General features: G+C 36.8%; 1 protein-coding gene across 1 annotated transcript in view; it reads left to right on the top strand.

The window, feature by feature from the left end:
• cdh7a (cadherin 7a) overlaps nucleotides 1-22,491 on the top strand; it is a 71,998-nt gene extending 49,507 nt beyond the window's left edge. Inside the window, exons 10-12 of the mRNA XM_073848367.1 lie at nucleotides 7,489-7,606; nucleotides 7,750-8,001; nucleotides 20,687-22,491. Coding sequence (XP_073704468.1) covers nucleotides 7,489-7,606; nucleotides 7,750-8,001; nucleotides 20,687-21,195 — 879 coding nt within the window. The 3' untranslated portion in view covers nucleotides 21,196-22,491. The remainder of the gene's footprint in view (nucleotides 1-7,488; nucleotides 7,607-7,749; nucleotides 8,002-20,686) is intronic.
• The last annotated feature ends 979 nt before the right edge of the window (nucleotides 22,492-23,470 follow it).

Here is a 23,470-nt window from a genome sequence, read left to right as displayed (position 1 = left end):
TCTAATCAGGGGATCAAAACATTGTGCACTCATGCAGAAAAAGCTTTACACCGATGCAAATGAGACAGAGGTGACTGTGGCATGAAATTGGTTTGTTGGGGAGCGTGGCATTGTGTCAAGTAGCCAAATGTGAAGTCCTTCAGCAGGCAATTGCAGAACACACACACTAGCAAACCAATGGGTTCCTCATTTTCGAGTCAGCAACATGCCCTGATTCAAACACATTCTCTATCGCATTCATATTCCAATGTTTGTCAGAACGTCATTACTAAGATGAATGTGGTATAAAGGGCATTACGAATGCCACATACTAAACACTCACTATGAGTGCGTGGAGGAAGCATTCTGGACCTTTGTTCAGTCCTAATGGAAATGATAAAAGCCACTGACAAATTTTGTGACATGATGCACCATTGATCTTGAAAGCACTGGGTAATGTCAGAGGACCAACACCAGTGGTGAAAACATGACTGATTCTACTCAATTAGAGGTGCCTTTCCTTCTGAGAGCATCTACTACTGTAACTCTAAAAGCTACATGGAAAGAAGTTCATTTTTATGTTGTAATAGTCTAATTTATTTTCTAATTCTGATTTTATTGTCTTGTAATTGCAACTATATCTCACAATTCCAATTTTCTCACAACTGAGACTTCATATCTCACAATTGTGTTTATTATTTCACATAATTCTGTCTTTATTTCACAATTGCAACTTGGTATCAGTTATGGCTATTTCTAGGAGTGGGCGATATGACCAAAAACTTTTATTGCGATATGAGTAATTTTATTTAACAGTGCTGATATATAACACAATATAGATATTTTTGCTTTAAATAATGTCTTTTTGATACGTTGAAGAAATTTTTAAGTTCTTGTCACCAGTGTCAATATCACAAAAAAATCATAAATCAATCATAAATAAACAAAAGAATTAAAAGCTCACTGAAGACAAGTAAACAGTCAGTGATTAAATAAGAATAAGAAACTACTTACAAGCAATAGTGCAAAAAAATCTACAAATGCTACATAAGTTGTATAAAGTAATCAAATGTATAAAAACATATTCTTCACTGTGTGAACTAAATATATATTTATTCTTATTAAAGTTACAAAAGTGATTTAGTCAAGAGCGGTGAGAGATTTTCTCTCTTTCGTAATTTACCGTGAATGACAGCAGGAATGTTAGACTGTTCAGATCCAATTTACTGTTACACATGTTTTCTTTCTCAGCTGTTTGCTTTTACTTGAGACCTAAATTACTGTGTTATTGAGAATACTTGCAAAGATGTGCATTTTGATACATACAAGTGTAGGCCTATAAACAGCAAAATATAACTCTGTTCAACACTCCCAAGCTCTATAAGCACCGTCTTCTTGTACGCACATCTCTAAGACAGCGTGCACATATAGCGAAATGAGTTATCTTTTACTGCTGATAGCATTTCAATGGCTTAAAATCACTTGTTTTTAAAGCGCCATGCTTAAAAATGCATGCAAATATGTTGGGTTTTTTTTGACCACGTAGCACAGCGACGTCACATAGGACTGTAACCGCTATAGAGACGGTAGTCAGATTTCTACCGGTTAGTTGTGGCTATTTCTCATAATCTCAACTTTATCTTGCAATTGTGTGACTTTAAATCACATAATTTCCAGCTTCATCTCTTACAGCATTGATTATTTCTTATAAGTGCAACCTTATCTCACATTTATGACTTTATATCTTGCAACTTTACATTTTTTCCTGCTATTTGTGACTTTGTCGTTTTACTTGTAAATGCGACTGTCTCATGACTGCAGGTTTGTTATTGTAACGTATTAATTGTGATTATTTCTTGCATTTGTGACTATATCTCACGTGTATATTTCATCAGTAACAGACTAACAAGAAACAAGCTTCCATAGAAACCCTACTTAGAAACTGTAATTGTTTAATTTAGATCTTTGACAGACGGTGTTTATTTAGAGGAGAGTTAATAGTCGAGCATTTGCAGAGGTGTTTGAAATTCCTGCTCGCTCAATTAGAATGTTGTTTTTATTAGTGTATCAGAAATTGACTTGATCTGATCATTTCTTGTGGGAGTAGTGAAAGAATACTGAAGGATGTTTTTCTTTTTCTTAAGAAAAATAATCCCTCCCACAAGAGCTCTCAAAACAAAGAGAGAACAGAACAAGGCTACAGGGTTTACTGAGCATGAGATACAATCCCCTGTAGTGGCATGATTGTCTGGGCCATAACAATTAGTCCTGGCCTGCCTGTGTCCCAGAGTCACAGGGAACCGTGTTTGTTTTGCCTAAGTGAAAAGGTGCTGGTGGGCTCTTTTCACAAATGCTATCTCAGCCTTGAAACACATTACCATAGTCCCCCAAGAACACTCTCTATGTGTTTTGGACACACCAGACTTCCATCACTTCCAACTTTCAGAGCTCTCTCTCATATTAGAGGCTAAATTACTTTCCCGCCTCTCCGAGGAACAGTAGAATGGTCTCTCTTTCTCTGAATAGAGATGAAAGCGCCTGTATGTTTTCATAATGATTTAGTTTCCCCTGTGATTTGTGTTCACTTCCATATCTTCAGCCATGGGAGCACTTGAGCGATGCCGCGGTGATAGTCAAATGCTGTCTCGATAGCGCGCATCTCTCTTGTGATTCTTAGCACGACGGCTCTGTCCTTATAACGGCCCTTAAACCGTTGTACCTGCAGAACAGAGGCTCTCAGACATCCTGGAGTGCTTTTGGAGACCGAATCTGAAAGTCAAAGCCTTTGAGTGAGGCGTTCTGGAGCTGTTAGACGAAGAATTTTGATCAGACAGAATGTTTGCCGTGAGGCACAATATCTTCAACAAACAGTGATGGCACTTTTACGTTTCTTTGTCACTTCAGTGCCTTGCAAAATAGTCGCAAATGCTGTTTGTCTATTTGCGTCTGAGGCGAAATAGGCTCTTTTTCAGCCAGTCTTCGTGCCTGTTGTTACATTGTTATCAACGAGTGTATCTCCACTTCGTTGTTTTCATACGCCTCATCTGCACATTTGTATATTTAGAGCTTCACACCTGCTCCATCAAGAAGCCAGCCGCTCTGAAAGAGACTGTATGGAGCTCTTGAATTTGAATGAACTCCTCAGAATTGCCTGGAGGAAGAATGAATCGTTGCATATAGTTGCGTGGAAAACCTGTTGCCAGGTTTTGAGAGCAAATGAAACCAGGTTTTAAGTGCAAATTAAATTTTTCACATCTTTCCTACATGCTCATCTGCCAGTGAGAGAGAGAGAGAGCAAAAAGTACATAATTTCAAAGTAGGGTTTGCATCTATGACTAGTCGACAAATCGTTCACATTTTTTTTCGCTTGATCCCAATCAGACATAAGATGTATTCTTGCATTAAAAAGCAATTGAGTCTTCACAAGGAGTTTGATTGACTGTCATTCTGAACAATCATAGCGTAGAATCTGCCTTTTTTTGTCCGAAAACAAACCATACATGAAAGTGGATTAACATCTGCGAACTGGAACTTGAAAAATTGTGTGTATTGATATCTTTCCGCGGTTGAAACAAGATAGCTTATAATGTTAATTCGTGTTTATTTTGTGCTATAACTAGTAATAAGGAAGAGATGAACGGTTCACATGCCACTTGAACTGAGGCACTATGGTAGCTTTGTTTCCATTACCCTTTAAATTGTGCAAATTGTAATTGCATATTGAAAATACGCCAAACTTCCATATATCGCAAAAATGTTTTTACGCTCGCATGAGGTGGTTTTTCAGGCAATTCGAAAAAGGAATGTTTTGTAAAACAGCAATAAAAATCACATTAACAGGTCACATTCGATTAAATATAGCCAAAATCCCACAAAAATCCGTTGCCATGACTTGCAATACTTTTGAATCATTTTGCAATACTTTTGAATCGACATTTATAAAATAGCAGCAAAGTTTTGTGCAAATTTGTAATGGAAACGCAGCTGTCACGACACATTAAAGAGCCACAAAACAGTATTTATTGTTTGAATTTCTTAAAAAAATTACAAAATTTGAGTCTTTGTTTGATACACTGTAAAAAAAATCCCAGTTTCATCTTACAAACTTAAGTTTAGCAGCTGCCTTTAAATTTTAAGTTAAATTAACCTAAAACTACAAGTCATTTCAACTCACGACAAAAAAATGAGTTAAAATGACTTGTACTTTTAAGCTGATTTAACTTAAAATTTTAAGGCAGCTGCTAAACTTTTTTTTTTACTAATTTTTTTACAGTGGATGTGCTTTTATCTTGGTACAGTGTCATAAAAATGCAGGACAATAAAATAAAAAAAATTACATTTTTTTTTTATAATGGAAAGTTTATTTGGATTACTTAGAACTTAATTATTTAGCATTGTTAATATCTTATCTTCATTAGCAGTGTTGTTCATACATTTTTGTCTTCGCTATTGTTAATTATTCCTTACCATTTAAAGAATGGCCTCTACAATTCTGAAACCTCTAAAAATATCTAATGAAGTCAGTTGTTGGATGACTAGGCGATCATAATCACCCATCCCCAATGTACATGATACGAGAGGGAATATTCCCCATCATTGCATCCGAGTCTAAAACAGATGGCTTGTTGAAAAAGGTCCCCAGATCCCCATCCAACAAGTGCTTGTAATGGGGTCACAGGCACCAAACGTATGTCTTCACCTTCGTTTCTCAGCGCAAAGCTCTTTTCTCAGTGCCCTTGGTTTCTCTTTTGTTCCTAATATGACTTTTCGGATTTAATAGAACCTTAATATGAATTGAAGCTGCGGTCTCTAAATGAGCCAGGTGATTTGTTACAGGTGATTTAGCAGATTAGATTATGAGGAGTGAGTGTTTTCCCAGGGGTTTTTTCTCTCTTTAAGGTCGTCTATATTCTGTCTTGTTTCTTTATGCCTCAGAGACATGGTCAGCAGTGGCAGGTTGAGAGACTGGTGTTTTAAAGCACTCGTGACTGCTAACTCTCCACGGGCGGTCTCACCACGGTGAAGATTTTTCCCTCTGTTAAAAAAAATCAGGTGGCAGGAGACATTCCTTGCCCTCCAGCCATTTTTACATGTACTGCAAAAAGCCTTAAATCACCCATATTTTTCCATATAATGCACTTCTTGGCCACACAAGAGCCATTTTGTGTTTTTACAGTATTATTCTAAAAAATGATTTACTTTTCCACGTCTCCTGCGGTTGGTGAATGCAAAATCAGGTTCGGTTTAAGACGCTCTGCCTTGGCAAGATGCTCTTATTCATTTTAAATGAACCCATTGCCTCAATGATTTTATCAATACACTTTGCATTCGCCTTAATGGACTATCTGTAATTAATTTTGTCACAGTTTACTGTAATCAGCGCTCAGTGCTGAGGGAACATCCTGCTCTGCTTGTGTCATTTATGCAGCTTTTTAATAGCGCAACGTTTTACGATTTCAAAAATATTTACAGATAAATGATAAATCCGTCAGAGTTCCCATTGCCAAATACTCACTTAGCGTAAATGGAGGTTGGTGTTAAATAAAAATAACTGAGTGGAGAATTAAAGCGCTGAAAAGCTCTCGGTTAGTACAAGGTCATATTCCTCGGACGAATGAGGAAATGATACGGGAGTGTCTGTTTGCCGCCGCACCGCTGCATTCATCCTGTGCGTAAGGTTTTAGGAGATTTTTCAAGCAGATTGAGTTTGTGCTGACTGCAGCCTGACACAAGGGAAGAGCTGTGCACACATTTAACCCAGCCAAAGCCCACAGATTAGGCCACAACAGTGTGTCAGGAGAATCTTCTTAGCGTACCACCTGATGGGTCACCCTGATATTCATCTCTAAAACGCAGCACTTTGCCCAGCTTTGGGGGTTTCGGTCCAGATTTAGACTGGGATGGCCCTGTACTTTGCTAAATCCTTGGATACCATATGAACGTCGTCTTACACAGATAGCTTACTGGCTTGGTCTATCTCCCTGATGTTGTTTTCAGCATGATTTAAACTTGTGAATTGTGTTTTTTTTTTTTTTCCAATTTCACCACCTTGAGTTTGGCTGATGGTTGAAATGTTTGGTGTTATAATATAAAATGTGGGCATCAATTCAGCATGGTAAATTTGTTAATTATTATATTAAAATGTGTTAAAATTGCTAGGTTATTGAGGTCAATTTTCAAAAGATTGTCGCAGTTTAATTGTCACAGTCACAACACAACCACCAAAGATGTTTGTCTGATCTATGTGTACATAAACCAGTAAAAAAAAATCAAGATGTTTTTTAAAAGAAGTCTATTATGCTCTTCAAAGCTGCATTTATAAAACAGTAATATTGTGAAATATTATTGCAATTTAAAATACTGTTTTCTTTTTAAATGTACTGTATAATATAATTTATTCCTGTGATGCAATGTTGAATTTTCAGCATCATTACTCCAGTCTTCAGTGTCACACGATCCTTCAGAAATTATTCTAATATGCTTTGAAACTGTTGTGATGCTTCATATATTTTTGGAACCTGTGATTTTTTTTTTCAAGATTTTTTGATAAATAACAAAAAGTCTTTAGTATCACATTGTATCAATGTAAGACATCCTTGCTGAGAAAAAGTAATCATTTCTCTTTTTTAAAAAAGGATTAAAAAATTCCTGACTCCAGAGTTTTGAACAGTAGTGTATATTGTTACAAAAGATTTCAACTTAAAATAAATGCTGTTCTTCTTAACTTTTTATTCATCAAAGAATCCTGAAAAAAGCACCCCAGATTCCAAAAAATAAATATTGTTTCAAACATTGATAATAAATCAGCATATTAGAATTATTTCTGTAGGATCGTGTGACACTGAACACTGGAGTAATGATGCTGAAAATTCAGCTTTGCATCACAGAAATAAATTTAATTTTAAAGTATATTCAAATAGAAAAACATTATTTTTAATTGCAATAATATTGCACAATATTACAGCTTTTTCTGTATTTTTGCTCAAATAAATACAGTCTTTACATGCATAAGAGGCATCTTTAAAAAACATACTGATTTCAAACTTTTGAAAGGTTAAGTAAATAATTATATCAAGTAAAAATATTAGTTTGTTTGACTGATTGAGTTTGATTACATTAGGTTACATGAACCTAATCAGGTAGATATAATATGGAAATAACAAAATCTATATTTGAAAACTTTATTCAGCAATCCTAGTTAATTAACTTATTTAGTGCTTCAACCTGCCAGAATAATGTAATGTCTTAAGTAATTTCCTTTTGAGGATTTTCTGAGAAAATGTTGATATACGCTATCAATTTTAATTATTTTTTACTAATTAATAAACATATCAAATAATTAATTCCATTCATGAAATACTGAGGTTTAACGATAATCTCCAGCATTCATTGTTATGGCAACACTGCAGTGTTTCGAGCGAAAGAGCTGTGGCTTGTTTTGTCTGAAGCGAGGCAATAACAGCATTATTCATCTTCCTGTTCTTTACTCCCTCTTCGACACTGTCTTAGGTCATCGAAACCATAAGTGCAGTGGATAAAGATGAACCACCCAGCGGGCATCGCTTCTTCTTCTCCCTCACTGCAGAGACAGCTGGGAACATGAATTTCACCCTGCGAGACAATAAAGGTGTGCGATTTCATTAAGACAGTTTAAGCAAATCCTTGCAACTCAGTTCTTATTCCTAATAAGACCAAAAAGACTTTGTTTTATCTCTTCATATGAGTCATTTTTTCACTTTTCACATCCTATCGCACTCTTTCTCTCTGCAGACAATACCGCTTCTGTTCTGACTAAGCGAAGTGGTTTTCAGAGGAGGGATCAGGCTATGTATCGACTGCCGGTGTTAATAGTGGACAGCGGGACCCCTGCTCTCAGCAGCACTAACACACTGTCTATTAGAGTCTGTGACTGTGACTCTGACGGGACGCCCCAGTCATGTGGCACAGAGGCCTTTATGCTGTCAGCTGGTCTCAGCACCGGAGCTCTCGTCGCCATCCTGGCCTGCATCATCACCCTGCTTGGTAGGAAATTCATTAAACCTTCCTGAACGCATGAAGCAATTGTTAAAGGGCTAGTTCACATAAAAATAAAAATTCTGTTGTCCTTTACTCACCCTTATGTCGTTCTAAACCTGTTTGAGTTTTTCTTCTGTTGAGCACAAAAGAAGATATTTTAAATATTTTGAATACTTAAAGGCATAGTTCACCTAAAAACGAAAATTCAGTCATTTATTACTTACCCTTATGTTGTTTCAAACCTGTAAGACTTTCGTTTATCTTCAGAACACAAATTAAGAGATTTTTGATGAAAGTCTAGAATTTTCTTCAAAAATCATCTGTTTTTTATGAAGCTTTGAGAATACTTTTTGTGCACAAAGAAAACAAAAAATATCGTCTTTATTCAACAATTTCTTCTCTTCTGTGTCAGTCTTCTAAACACTTTTATTGAGAGCATTGTAGCATCATAAAATTAACGTTACGTTATGTCCTTACTACTTTTCTGGGCCTATTTCAGTTGCATTGCTGTCTATGCAGGGTCAGATAGTGTTCGGACTTCATCAAAAATATCGCAATTTATGCTCTAAAAGTGAACAAAGGTCTTATGGTTTTAGAACGACATGAGAGTGAGTAATTAATGACAGAATTTTCCATTTTGGGTAAACTATCCCTTTAAATGATGACAGAATTTGTATTGTCAGAATTATCCCTTTAATAACCCTGTTTAATTTGACAAAATGCTACATTTTTTGTTTGCCTGCCAAACATTGTGAAAAGTGGACAGTCCCACCTCGAACTCAAACCATTTGTTGAGCCAGTGTTGCTTTGTCCTGCTGGTTGGGATGAACTAATAAACATGCAAATGGCTTTTATTTATAAAACAGCATTTAGCTTTTGTAATGGGAATAATTTTAGAGTGAAAGAAGAAAGGAAGTAGGGTGATATATTCGCCAGGGTTTGATTTGACTGAAGAAAAGAAAATAGTTTCAAGGACTGAAACATTACGTTTTGATAAACATAATGAAAATTGTTTTCTAAAATAGACTACTCATCAAATGTTTGGGGTCAGTACATTTTTTTTAACCTTGTCTTGAGCAAGTATGCATTCGATTGATCAAAAATGACAGGAAAGACTTTTACGTCATTACAAAAGATTTCTATTTTGAGTAAATTGGATTTCAACATTGATAATATTATGCTTCTTAAGGTCCAAAATCTGCATATTTAAGTGATTTCTGAAGGATCATGTAACACTGAAAACTGGAGTAATTAACTACATTTTGAAGTAACAGTTATTTAAAATTGTAGTTATATTTCACAATAATACATTTTACTGTATATTTATTTATTTATTCATACCTTGGCGAGCGTAAGAGCTTCCTTTCATAAACATTAAAAATTAACACCAAATCTTTGAACGGTAGTGTATTTAGATTTACAGCTGTGGTCAAAATTTTTAGAAGACTAGTATTTTCATCAGTTAAAAAATGGTTTTAAGTCAGTTATTTTTATCTTTTGCTGTAGTGTGTCAGTAGGAAATATCAGTTTACAATTCCAAACATTAATTTTGCCTTGAATTCTAATAATCCAGTGAGATTTTTATTTGCACAAGGAGTCTGACAGCCAGTGCTCCACAAAGAGATCTGATCTCATCAACATCCAGTCTGTCTGGAATGACATGAAGAAACAGAACAAACTGAAACAGACTAAATCCAGAAGAACTGTGGCAATGTCTCCAAGATGCTTTAAGAAACCTACCTGCAAAGGTAACTGTTAAAAGTTTTAGGCACTTGTGTAAAATGAGGATGCAGTCAAAAAATAATGTCATAAATAGATTTTCTTTATCACTTAAATTTTATTAACTAATCCTTTGCATTTAAAGCAGCTTTTGCCCTAGTTGCACTTACACATAGTTTTTCAGGTAGCTTTGCAGGTAGGTTTCTTAAAGCATCTTGAAGACGTTGCCACAGTTCTTCTGGATTTAGTCTGTCTCAGTTTGTTCTGTTTCTTCATGTCATTCCGGCAGACTGAATGATGATGAGATCAGATCACAGATTTCTGTGTGGAGCACTGGCTGTTGTCAGACTCCTTGTGCAAACAAAAATGTCAATGGATTATTACAATTAATGGCGAAATGAATATTTGGAAATGTGAACTGATATTTCCTACTGACACACTACAGCAAAACTGACTTAAAATCATTTTTAGCTGGTGAAAATACTAGTGTTCTAATCATTTGGCCACCATTGTATTTCTTTTCATTTTTTAGAATAATATATGAATTCATGTGCAGTAGGACCAGCGCATAGGGTTGATTTTGATTTCATGTTGTCTTTAAGACAAAGCTATTGTGTTTTCTGAATGCTGTGTTCAATCAAAGGATATTTGTCCAATTTTTGTTATTGTTTTCCAACCGTTTTTTAAGAGCTTCATTGCATTTCCACCTCCCCCGTACTGACATTTACCACACAGTCGGGCTGCCGTTACTTTAGAAGCGCTGGCACGACAGCTCTAACAGTTGGGACGCGGCGTGCACCGAGAGGTCTACTTGGCCACAATTGACTTGTTTACCCTCTCCAGGGAGGCTGCTGGTCTGTATGATTACTTATTATTTGGAGCCTTATTAGTTGATTGTTTGATGAGTGACCTCAACCCAATATGTAGCATTCAGTTGGTCTGATTGGTTGACTGGCGTGTCTTTGTGTTGATTTGCTGACCTGAAGACTGCACAGAGGGAGTGAATGCAGTCCTGATGGTTTGATTGATTTCTTGATTATACCATTGATAGGTTGTCTCTCTGGCTGTGCTGGCGGTGTGGAGATCTGTCCACAGACACGACCACAAGTCTATTTGCTGACAGATGTTGTCTCTCTTAAAAAAGAGTGCTGTTATTGTGACAAGACGGGAATTTGTGTGAGCGCACACATCTTGAACCGAGCCCCAGTAATTTCCATTGTTTGATTACTCTTTTTTTTCATGAGTGCACAGATGACGAATAAGTAACAAAGGAAGCTCTTTCTGCTTCCTTGGTGCCATTACATCGGAGTATGCACTAGTTCATTTCTATCTCCATAGAGACGTTACAACTAAATGGTAGATCTGAAATAATACGGTGCAGTGAATCCAAGTGCAATATGTTTCAATTTCACGTTCCTTAAGAGCTCTGCTGTTCTCACACATGATTTGGAGCACCATATATGAGATCCCTTCAAAAATCATTTTATTTTCCAGTAAAAAGAAAATAAAAATGCATGAGACATTAAGACTTGATTTCAGGGTTTATATTTCTTACCCCATTAGCAAATAGCTTTTTATAATGTTTTTTATCATAAATACACTGTGGTTTATGCTTAAAGCAAGAAAAACAGCTTAATAAATGTGTTAAAAAATGCATTTACGCTGCTGGTCAATACTTTGGCGATTGTAGGATTTTCAAAGAAGACTTTTATGGTCAAAAAGGCATTTATTTGATAAAAAGCAGTAATATTTTTTAAATATTACTACAAATCAAAATAACACTTTATTTGAATATATCTATTTGAAAATATGTGACCCTGGACTTCAAAACTAGTCCTAAGTAGAATTCTTAGGTATAGGTAGGTATATTTATAGCAATAGCCAACAATACATTGTATGTGTCAAAATTATCGATCTTTCTTTTATGCCAATAACCATTAGAATATTAAGTAAAGATCATGTTCCATAAAGATATTTTGTAAATTTCCTATCGTAAATATATCAAAACTTAATTTTTGGTTGGTAAAATGCATTGCTAAGAACTTCATTTGGACGACATTCAATATTTTGATTCAGATTCCAGATCAAATAGTCTCAGCCAAATATGGTCCTTTCCTAACAAACCATACATCAATGGAAAGCTTACTTATGTAGCTTTCAGATGTACCAATCTCAATATTAAAAAAAGACCCTTTTGACTGGTTTTGTGGTCCATGGTCACATATTTAAAAATTTTATTTATTTCTGTAATGGCAAAGCTGAATTTTCAGCAGCCGTTACTCCAGTGTTCAGTGTCTGCACCTTCAGAAATCAGTATAAAATGCTGATTTGTGCTCAAATCTTTACTGTCACTTTAGTGATCAATTGGACATGTCCTTGCTGAATAAAAGTATAAAAAAATCTTGTTGAGAGACATTCTTTGAGATAAATTCTTTGAATATGATATTGTTAATATTGTGCACAGCTTTGCTGCTTAATTAGTACATTTTTAAGACAACACAAAAACACTCATTAAGAAGTGTTTTAGCATTGATTCCTGTGATGTTGTCCTTCCTCAGTTTCAACAGGAAACTGTGAAAAATTCACCTTCACTAAACAGCACAACTTGTGAACCACAGTGCAGACTCCATCCTTGTGTTGATTGATCTTTGTCTTTAAGCATTTATCATCTGAATGTGAGCTCACTAACAGCTGTAACTGATGTGAAAAAGCCGCTCATGTGGTTTGCCGTCTCGTGTGAATGTCGGGTTCTCCAGTGCCGCCACCCCTACCCCCCTCTCCTCCCAAACTACACGAGTTGGATTAGACCTCTGCGCTGCCTGATCTGAGCAATGCAGTTATTTTTGGCAAAGAGAGTCCGGCCCCAGGGGCTCAAGACTGCTCACTCATGGTTGAGGGGAGGAGGAGACGGAGGAGGATGGCTTCAGAGGAGGAGAGCTGCGGAGGGAAAAGAATCTTCTTTTTCTGCTTTTATCTTTTTTTGGATTAATGAATCAACAAGCTTTTTGCCTGCTGTTGCTTTAGTTATCAAAGCAGCGCACAACTAAAACCATGCCAGGGAATGAATGATACACAAGGACATGTCAGCATTGTGTCTTTTGTCTTTTTTTTATCTAACAACATACAAACGACTTTCTCCATTAAAGGAATTGTTCACCCAGAAATGAAAATGCTGTTATTGTTTACTCAGCTTCATGCTCTTTTCCCCATTTACTGCTCATTTCTATATACACCTTTTAAAATTAAGGTTTCTAATTGGCATCAAGAACCTTTAACATCCATGGAAGCTTTCAACTGCACAAAAGATTCTTTGTAGCGGAAAAAGGGTTCTTTAGAATCTTTTAGAATCTTTAGAAGTTCTTGAGACCTTTCCTGAAATGGTTCTACTTTGGAACCTTTTATTTTTAATGAAAGTGGATGGTGACTAGTGAACATCAAGCTCCAAAAAGCATCATAAAAGCTGTCCATACGACTTATTCGCTATATATTCCAAGGCTTCTGAAACCGCATGATAGTTTGCGTGAGGAATAGTCATTATCCGATGAAAACCCTACCTTGACTTTTAGTCACCATTCACTTTCATTAAACGGAAAAGAGCAGCGTCTTATTGTAGAATTGTAGAATTCCACGAATAAAAAGAAACTTGTGTATGTTTTGAACAATATGTGGCAAGTAAATGATGACAGATTTCAGTTGAACTCTATTGCATGCTTGCCTAGTGTCATTACAACATCTCAGCTGTGCTAGCAAGCCCAAACATTGATAATGGCTCATAAAATATTTCATAGATAGAAAATGGAGTTCAAAAGGAGGGATTCTGACCAAACTGCTGCATTAAACACATTAGTATTTATCAGTGCTTGCATAAAGTAATCTAAAGGATTTCAGGAGCGCATATCACATAATGACAGCCGCTGTGTCGCTCTTGTTGTTCTGAGGGAAACCTTGTGCTCATTATTTCAGATTTAGGTGGAGGAACACAGAGAGGTCAGGTAAGCCCGAGGCACTCCGATGCATTCATGTCCACGGGTCACTCTCGCAACGGTGACATCACCTTTTCAATCTCACCTCGACCGATTGCAGGGCATCTTGTCTTCCAGGCGAGCTTCCCCTATGGTCTCCGACGGTGCGAGTGGACGGCAGTCAGTAATACTTATGAGGGCCCTTAAGGCAATGTAGTGTGTGCTCTTGCATCACCCAGAGTAAATCATATTTTGTTTTGCAGATAATGTCGCCACTGTGAAAACGCAGGGACAGACAGGTGTCATAAAGCACAAACACCTTGTGTTGGGCAGCGGCATAAATGTCAACAGCCAGATAGATCCGCATATCGCCAGTATATCTTGATTAGTCTTCACTGCCCTGGGCTATTGGCAGTAGTTGAGATATGTGAAGGGAAAGCACGAGAGCGAGAGAAAGAGAGGGAGGGAGCGAAAGAGAGAATGAAGGGCAGTGCATAATCTAGTAGTCGCTGCCTCATTTTTAAGAGGTCGATGAGAACGAGGCCCCCACAAAATATCCCACTTGTTGTTTAATTGATTCTGGATGACGGATTGTTTTCTCAATCCAATTACTGCAAATTGAGGATAATGTTAAATTGATCTGCTGCTCCCGTTGAACATCCATCTTGTGTCAAAACTGCAGAGAGGGTAAATCAAGCCTTAAAGTGGGTGCAGTTTGTAACAGTTAAGACTTAAGACTGCATTAGATCTATATAACTCCTTGTAATCACATAAGAGGACTTAAAAAATCAGGAAAAAAAAAAAAACATTTCCCTAGGGATACAACAGCTCGTCACTAGAGCGGTACACTTAAAAGTGACATCTTTGTTCCTTATTTGCCCTTAAAAGTTCATAGTAGTACCCTAAGGGTACATATTGCTACTCAAAGGTACTAAGATGCACATTTTAGGAGTAAATAAGGTTGCTTCGAATAAACCAAGGCTTTGCACAAAATTAGAGTTCAGCAAAATAGAAGTTTTTGCTTCTCTGAGTTTAAAAGAGAATGTTTTCATGTTGAATAAATGCTTTGTTTTTGTCCTAGAAAATATTCAAAACACCACTGCGTAAATGTAGGATCTGCATATTTGCATTATTAATAGATATTTCACCCAAAAATGCCAATTAGCATCATTTACTCACCGTTGTGTTGCTGAACCCGTATGACTTTCTTTCGTTTGTGGAAGGCAATTTTTGCATAATCTTGAAGCTGCTATTTTTCTATATGTAAGATATTGAATATATTATTTAAAGCATATTTTACATTTTACAAAGCAAACAAACAATAATACTGACACAAATGTGACCCTGGACCACAAAAACTGTCTTATTTGTAGCAACAGCCAAAAATAAAGTCAAAATGATCGATTTTTCTTTTATGCCAAAAATAAGTAAAGGTCATGTTCTATCAATATATCAAAACATACTTTTTTGATTAATAATATGCATGGCTGAGAACTTCATTTGGACAACTTTAATGGTAATTTTTTTCAATATTTAGATTTTTTTGCACCTTCAGATTCCAGATTTTCAAATAACGGTATCTCTACCAAATATTGTCCTATCCTAAAAAAAATCAAAAAATCAAAAATTGATCTTTTGTGGTCCACGGTCACAAATATGTATCAAAAAAGATGTACAACACAATAAAAGTAGATTATAGTAGATTACCCAGTTATGAAAAGTGCATTTATGTTTTATGCTATGTTAAACCCTACACTCTAAAAAATCCTGGGTTAAAAATAAAATATGGACAAACCCACTGATTGGATTGTTTTGAACAAGCAGTTAGATTTATTGCTTTACCCAACGATTGTTTAACAAATAACTATGTCTGGCTTAAAATCAGACACATAATTACTTGGCAATAATCAAAAAAGGTGAACATTTATTAAGAAGCAATAATTATTTAATTATTATTTATTCAAATAATTAATACGTGTATATTTATAGGGTCCCACTTTATATTAAGTGGCCTTAACTATGTACTAACGTTAAAAATAAAGGTTTGTAAATATTTCACCCAGCGCTGGGTGGTTTTTAACCCAGCATTTTTAGAGTGTAGAAATCATAACCAATGCAACCTGAGCTTATTCACCGAAACCAATTATACCATTCAAGATTTCTAAAAAATGATTCACCGATTTGGAAAAATCCCAGCAATTTTACATGTACAACAAATTGAAATCCGAAGGCCATGTCTAAAACTTTGGTACAAACTCTTTATACCATATTTTCAAGATTGTCTCCTCTGCTATTAAATTGTCTGTATTTGGTACAGCATACACTCTTAAATATGAAGGTTCTTATAGTTCTGTGAAGAGCTTTTTATCAAGTTTATCAAGGACAAAAAAGCACCATAAAAGGATTTGTATTCTGCCTATACAATAGGTTCATGTGAAGAGAAGACTGAAATTTAGTTCTTATTTACTGAAAATCATGCCTTGAACCCATGGCCACCCTTCACTTTCATTGTGTGGCAAAGAGCAGTTAGGATATTCTGCAAAAAATTTCCTTTAGTGTTCCACAGAAGAAGAAAAAGACATGGGACCAGAAAGATTTTTATTTTTCTATTTCTTTATCTTCAGTTTTATAGTGTTTTCTTTGTCTCCACCTTCTAAACCTCCATGTCAGACTGTTGCTCTCGAATGTAAGGTCGATATTGGCTTTGCTTTTGTTTATATCATCCCCAGTGTGTGTGTGTGTGTACTGTGATTATGACTGCACACGTGCAGCCGCTGCCTCGCCAGCCCACTCGCCCAGCTTGTCTGCCCCTGCAAAACGACACTAGGCCTGAGGATGAAGTATGAGACTTTGGCACCATATTTCACACTCGCTGTGGCAGGCCTGAAGGATGGATCATTAGACGTTTGCCTCCCTTTTCCCTCCACTCTATCTTTCTCTCTCTCACTTCAGCCTGCTCCCACTTACACCTCCTCTTTCTCTCTCCCTACTTTATCTGCTCCCTTCCCTCCCCCTCGAGCTCAGTATTGGCAGCCAAATACACATATGCGCTATCTACATTGAGGGAGAGAGAGAGAGATATAGACTCCCGTGGGAGGACTGTGTTGTGGCTGTACTGTAAGATCCCTCGCATTCATGGGTCTGAGAGCGGCAACACGGAGGATTGGTTTTTGCATTCCACACACCACAAAAAATGGATTTATATCACTTTTTTGTGCATGTGTCTTGTTATGTTAGTTATTTCTCGCTCTGCGCTTCCCCTTTTCTCTTGTTGTATTGACAGAATTTCTCCGTCTCTTTCACGCCATCTTTTTCCGTGCATCATTTGATCCCCGGTTTGAATCGCCGAGACACACGTCTTTTGTGCGCCGGTACAGCCTTGCCTCTAGTTGATAGTTTTGATGTGCTTGTATACGGGGTCTGTGCTTTCAGGGCAGGGTGATATTTTCTGACTGACATATAATCCAGTCTTATTTTACACGTACAGTAGGCATATGCCGCACTCATTAAAAGGATTTAATGCTGGCCTTTTCCGAATAAGCAGCTTGCGTATGAGCGAGAAGGAAGCAAGTGGCCGTTAAAGCCCATATTTACAGCGCACATCCTGCTCTAAATCTCGCTCTTCGTGCATCTCTCTGTTCATCTCTGTCTGTTTGCTTATGTTCACACATGACAGAGCAAAGAGTGAGAAGGCAAAAGTGCTAGCGCGCGTTTAATTCTCAGCCGCGCATGTGTTTTTGTGCGCGGATAAGGGTTTGTGTGGTTAATAACCGTTGTAAACAAACATGCAGGATGAGATTAGATCAGACTGTAACTCTTTTAACACCTCCTGCTCACGGGAGCACCTCCCATGATGAAACACCTCCTGTTCGGGATTTGTCAGCGGCGTTATTAAAATCACTACAACCCAATCTGATGAATTTATTGATAAAACTAATGTACCAGATCTGCCCTAATTGAACTGTAGAGATAATTCAGCTTATCTTTCATGTTGTATCTTAAAGAGTCAGGCCTCAAGGCACAATCGTTCTATAGAGTGTAAAACAAAGAGAAAGTAATATTTTGGTCCGCTGTCATAAATATTGTTGAGATACAGTCATGGTCGAGTGCTATCTGATTCTACACCTTTTATGTCTTTGCTTATCTCGAACGGAGGGTAAATGGACTGCTTGAGAGGTGTGTGTGCGTGTTTTAAAGCTTTAGTGCATCTAAATCTTACCTGGTGCCTGATATTTCATGGAATAGTTGTTTACGGTGGCAAGGGCATGAATTTGTAATGAAGCAATTTATTAACCACTCTACTCCCATATAAAAGGGGTTTCTTGTTCGTATTGTTAGCAAATTGTTTAATCGTAATGACTATTTGCACGAGGTGTAAACAGCACTGTGCAGCTATTTGCACCTCGATAGTTTGGTGGAAACCGACTGAACTAGGAATAAATGCACTGTCAGAGAAAAGGCCTTGAATTCTTCTTTTTTTTCGGTGAACCGAGTTCAAATCTGACTCATGATTGTACATACCCATTCTTTTCAGTATCCACCTTACTATCGCTGTTATTTCAAAGAAAACAATAAATAAACTAATATAAAAATGTAATATAATTGAAGTAATAGAAAACAAATTGCTGTTATAATATTATAGCTGCACTGAAAAAAAATAGAAACAAACAGTTACAAAAACTCACAAGTAACACACAGAATATAACATGAAATTTGGACGCAAAACTAAAATAGTTTTTTTTTTTTTAATGCAATTTGGTAATGCCAATAAAACAATGTTTGTTTTATTTACAACTTTAAAAAATCTGACTGTTACAGTGTGAATATACAAACTGATTATACTATTAGTAATTATAACAATAAATAACATGCATGTTATTATATTACATAAGAGTATGTTGTTACAAAGCATGTAATATATTGGTACACACACACAAACACAGACACACACCATTTTACTATATATACTATTATTAAAAAAGGGTAGCATTTTACAATAATGTTCATTAGTTAACTACTTTTGTTATCATGAACTAAGAATGAACAATACCTCTACATTTAATAATCTTAGTTAATGTTAATTTCAACATTTACTAATGCATTATTAAAATCGCAAGTTGTGTTAACAGTTAATGCACTGTGAACTAACATGAACAAACAATGAACAACTGTATTTTTATTAACTTATAATAACAAAGATTATTAAATACTTTAATAAATGTATTGTTCATTGTTTGTTCATAATGTTAACTAATGAAACCTTATTGTAAAGTGTTAGCAAAATAGTATGAAGTAAATTACTATTAAATTATTATATAGTTTTGTTTGTTTTGTTAAAATGTTTCTTGACAAAAATGCTGTTAAAAATGTTTGGCTTCGGTAAGATTTTTCCTCCATTTTCTGCTCAGAAAGACTGTATTTATTTGATTGAATAAACAGTATTATTATTAAATATTATTATAAGGTAAATTAGATATTTAAAATTTTTATATATGCTATTTAATTAAGTTTAGTTTTTTTGTTTACAGGGGAAATGCACATTAATAAACATGGCTGTAAATGTGCCAGAATTAGCCAAAAGACTATTTTTCATCTGTAGACAGAATGTTCAAAAGTTACCCTAAAAATAAAAACAGAGCATCTTGTACAAATACACACACATATGTGACCCTAAACCACAAAACCAGTCATAAGGGTCATTGTTGGCATCTGAAAGCTGAATAAATAAGCTTTTCATTGATGTATGGTTTGTAAGGATAGGACAATATTTGGCCGATATACAATTATTTGAAAATCTGTAACTGAGGATGCAAAAAAATCTAATTTTGCCTTTAAAGTTGTCCATACGAAGTTAGCAATGCATATTACTAATCAAAAATTAAGTTTTGATATATTACGGTAAGAAATGTACAAAATATCTTTATGGAACATCATCTTTACTTAATATCCTAATGATTTTTGGTATAAAAGAAAAATGTATATAATTTTGACCCATGTATTTTTGGCTATTGCTACAAATATACCCATGCTACTTAAGACTGGTTTTGTGGTCCAGGCTCACATATTCACACCCACAAAAAAAAAAAAAAAAAGAAGAAGAAGAAAAAAATTAAATACTGAAAATATAGTACATGACTTCACATGGGAATCGCACTAAAATATAATAATAGGAAGTTATCTAAACAAAGTAAAAAAAATATATAACAAATGAATATTATTCCTGCGATGACAAACCTAAATTTTCAGCAGAAATCATTGTAATATCTGACCCTGGACCACAAAACCAGTCTTAAGTCGCTGGGGTATATTTGTAGCAATAGCCAAAAATACATTGCATGGGTCAAAATTTTTGATTTTTCTTTTATGCCAAAAATCATTAAGAAATTAAGTAAAGTTCATGTTACATGACGATTCTTTGTAAAATTCCTACTGTAAACATATCAAAATGTAATTTTTGATTTGTAATATGCATTGTTAAGAACCTAATTTGGACAACTTTAAAGGTGATTTTCTCAGTCTTTTTGATTTTTTTGCATCCTCAGATTTCTGATTTCAAATAGATGTATCTCAGCCAAATATTGTCCTATCCTAACAAACCATACATCAATAGAAAGCTTATTTATTGAGCTTTCATATGATGTATAAATCTCAGTTTTGTCAAATTTAACCTTATGACTGGTTTTGTGGTCCAGGGTCACATATGCTGATTTAATGTTCAAGAAACATTTTGTATTGTTATCAGTGTGTGTTAATATTTTTGTGAAAATCATGATACTTTTTTTCAGGATACTTCGATGAAAAGAAAGTTCAAAGGAACAGCATTTGTTTGAAATACAGATCTTTTCTAACATTATGAAGGTCTTTTCTATCACTTTTGATAAATTTGCATTAAAAGTATTGCTTAAAAGTATTACTGTCTTGCCTCTGTGATGCTAATATGTCATGTCACTGAAGATAGCTCTGGTTTGCTTTTACTAACAACGTGTGATTCTTTTGTTTGTGGTTTGCAGTGCTGGTGCTGCTGATTGTGACAATGAGGAGGAGGAAGAAGGAACCTCTGATCTTGGATGAAGACCGGGACGTGCGGGAGAACATTGTGCGTTACGACGACGAAGGCGGAGGCGAGGAAGACACAGAGGCCTTTGACATGGTGGCGTTGCGAAACCTCAACGTGGTGAGAGACAGCAAAACCCGCCGAGACGTCACCCCGGAGGTGCCTACCCTTTATTGCTCGCGGCCTCCCCCTTACAAAATCACTCCAGACAACGGGATCTTCCGGGAGTTTATATGGGACCGACTGAAGGACGCCGACGTCGATCCTTCCGCGCCTCCCTACGACTCCCTGCAGACATACGCTTTCGAGGGCAGCGGCTCGGTGGCTGAATCCCTCAGCTCCCTAGACTCCCTGAGCACAGACTCGGAGCAGAACTATGACTATCTGAGCGACTGGGGACCTCGCTTCAGGAAGCTAGCCGACCTGTACGGCCACGCCGACAGCAGCAATATATTCTCCTCCTAGCCGGGATTAAAATTCCTGCCAAGGTCTGCTCAATCAAGGGCATAATGGAAATGAACAATGATTAAGAGAATACCACTGACTCATTGATGCTTGACAGAAGAGGGGAGCAAAAAAGGGGAACATTCAACGCGCGGGGGGAGTTATATCTGCAGAGAGCAGCGGTTTTGATAACGGATAGATGGTGGAGATTTGAGGTGGAAGCACTTCTATTTAAATTGCAGTTAGTTGCCAAGTCTGGACTCGGGGTGTGGTTGCGAGCGCCCAAAGAGCGATCTTCAGGCCCAAGAGAATAATGGACGGTGGACCGCAGGGCCATGCGAGCTGGTCCAGGAATACCAATTGTTTCCAAGAGACATCTGAAACGCTCTCCCCATGGTTATAAATGAGAACAGTGTCATCCAGCTAGCCATACAGAAGTGATGCTCGAAAGATCAATGTTTCTGTTCTATCAGATGTTTCTATGACTCATAGGTTCTTCGAAAAAAATCAATACATATTCAGCAGCCGACTACACCGATATCTTTTCCGAACGCATCGCCTAGCGAGGAACTGCAACTGTTGCTTTGTAAAATATCCTTTATGCATAGCTTCACGTCTGCTATCAGGCCTTAGTTCCACGGCAAAATTTGGGTCGAGGTGCATCGCTATCATAACTTCTGAAGTATCCTGCAGTTACGCCGACCAAAATCCAAGTCAAACTCGTAGTGAATAGACTTTGATGTATCGAGCAGGACAGGCCGGAGTGGATTTAATCATTGAAAATGTATAGTACTTGCCTTTCAGTTGAGGCTGTCAACCTGAGTTATTTTGAGATGTTATTTTGTAAGTTTGTAGAGCGAACCCTTATGACAGCGAGCGTTTGAAGGGGAGTCTTTTGTATTAAGCCTATTCCTTTCTCGAAAACCTCAGTCTCAGTGGAGAAACTCAAAGCGGCAAAATGTTTTTGTAGTGCTCTATGCTGTCCTGTGTACAGTTTTTTTCTTCTTCCGCAGTGCTGAATATCTTGTGAGAGCTGTTTGTTTTAAAGCAGGCCTGTTGTCGATATGAGTCCGAGTGGCAATCTGTAAGGGAAAAAAGAATGTATAGACATTATACTAAATAATATCTGGCGACGTGTGAAATGGTGTATAACATACGGACAACACAGACCTTACTACTACTACAGTATATTCAATGTTTAGCTGTTGTCCGACAGGTTATCATGATTTTGAATTGTAACGATATGAAATAACAGTAACACATGCTCAATTCGAAAAGGTTTTGTACAGATTTTTGTAATAAAGCACACAAATTGCAGCACACGGTGTGGCTATTTCCTCTCGACTGCCTTCATTCATTCATTCGGACTGCCAGACGGTGCTGCATATTTCGATGTGGGGATCTTACTGCTAAATTGGCTGCTTTGTTTGTGGAACAGGGTGGTTTGCACACAGACATGATGTGTAATCAAGGCTAGCGGAGAGAGCCAACGAAGCCTTGAGTTTGATGAATGACACAAGGCTTGTCAGAGCATTTAAAAGGCCTCGGCTAAATTAGCCTCAGAGAGAGGAGATTGATGATTCAGTTAGCGAACGCAAGCATACATCCAGAAATACGATCGTGCGGCAAGACTGGGTGTGCGACGACACGGCTTAGCCTATAAATTGTCTCGCCTGGGCTAGTTAGATCCCTCCGATGAGCTCGTTCAAACCGAGTCTAGTCTCGCTGTCGGACTCGTACACAGCTTGACGTGTTAAGATGGCAGTTTTGCCACGAACGCCTGTTGCAGCCTGGCCTGCTCTATCGCAGTGTGAGATAGCTGTGATCTTTTCTGAGTCATGAAACATGTTCCATTTTGGTTTCTTCCCCAACAAATTCTGGCTCTCGGATAGACGCTATAAACTGTTTTTCAGATGGCATAAGTGTTTGGAGATTGAATCTTAGTGTCCAAACAATACACGGTTTCAATTTGTCACTTCGTTCACACGCTGTTGTGCCTGTCAAAGCCGGAGATATTAATTTGATTTGAATTCAGTAGGATATTTTGTCTTTTGTCCAGTCCGGATGATTATAAAGCGATCATTTCATGCCATCAATAATGGATTCGGCTTTCAGCGCAAGTGATAACTTGTCATTCTGTTTGTTTATCTGACTAAGCGTAATAAAGACTGAGAATACTGTCTGTGATCATTAGAGGGAAGCTGCTATCAGAAAGCAAATGTAATTATTTGTTAACTGGCTCGCTAAATGAAAACTAAAAGGGCAATTGAAATCTCGTTTGACTTGGCACTAAGTA

Source organism: Garra rufa, chromosome 10 (assembly GCF_049309525.1).
Source record: "Garra rufa chromosome 10, GarRuf1.0, whole genome shotgun sequence".
NCBI lineage: Eukaryota > Metazoa > Chordata > Actinopteri > Cypriniformes > Cyprinidae > Garra > Garra rufa.
Note: the sequence above shows the minus strand (reverse complement) of the source record. Positions and strands in the feature narration are given on the sequence as shown.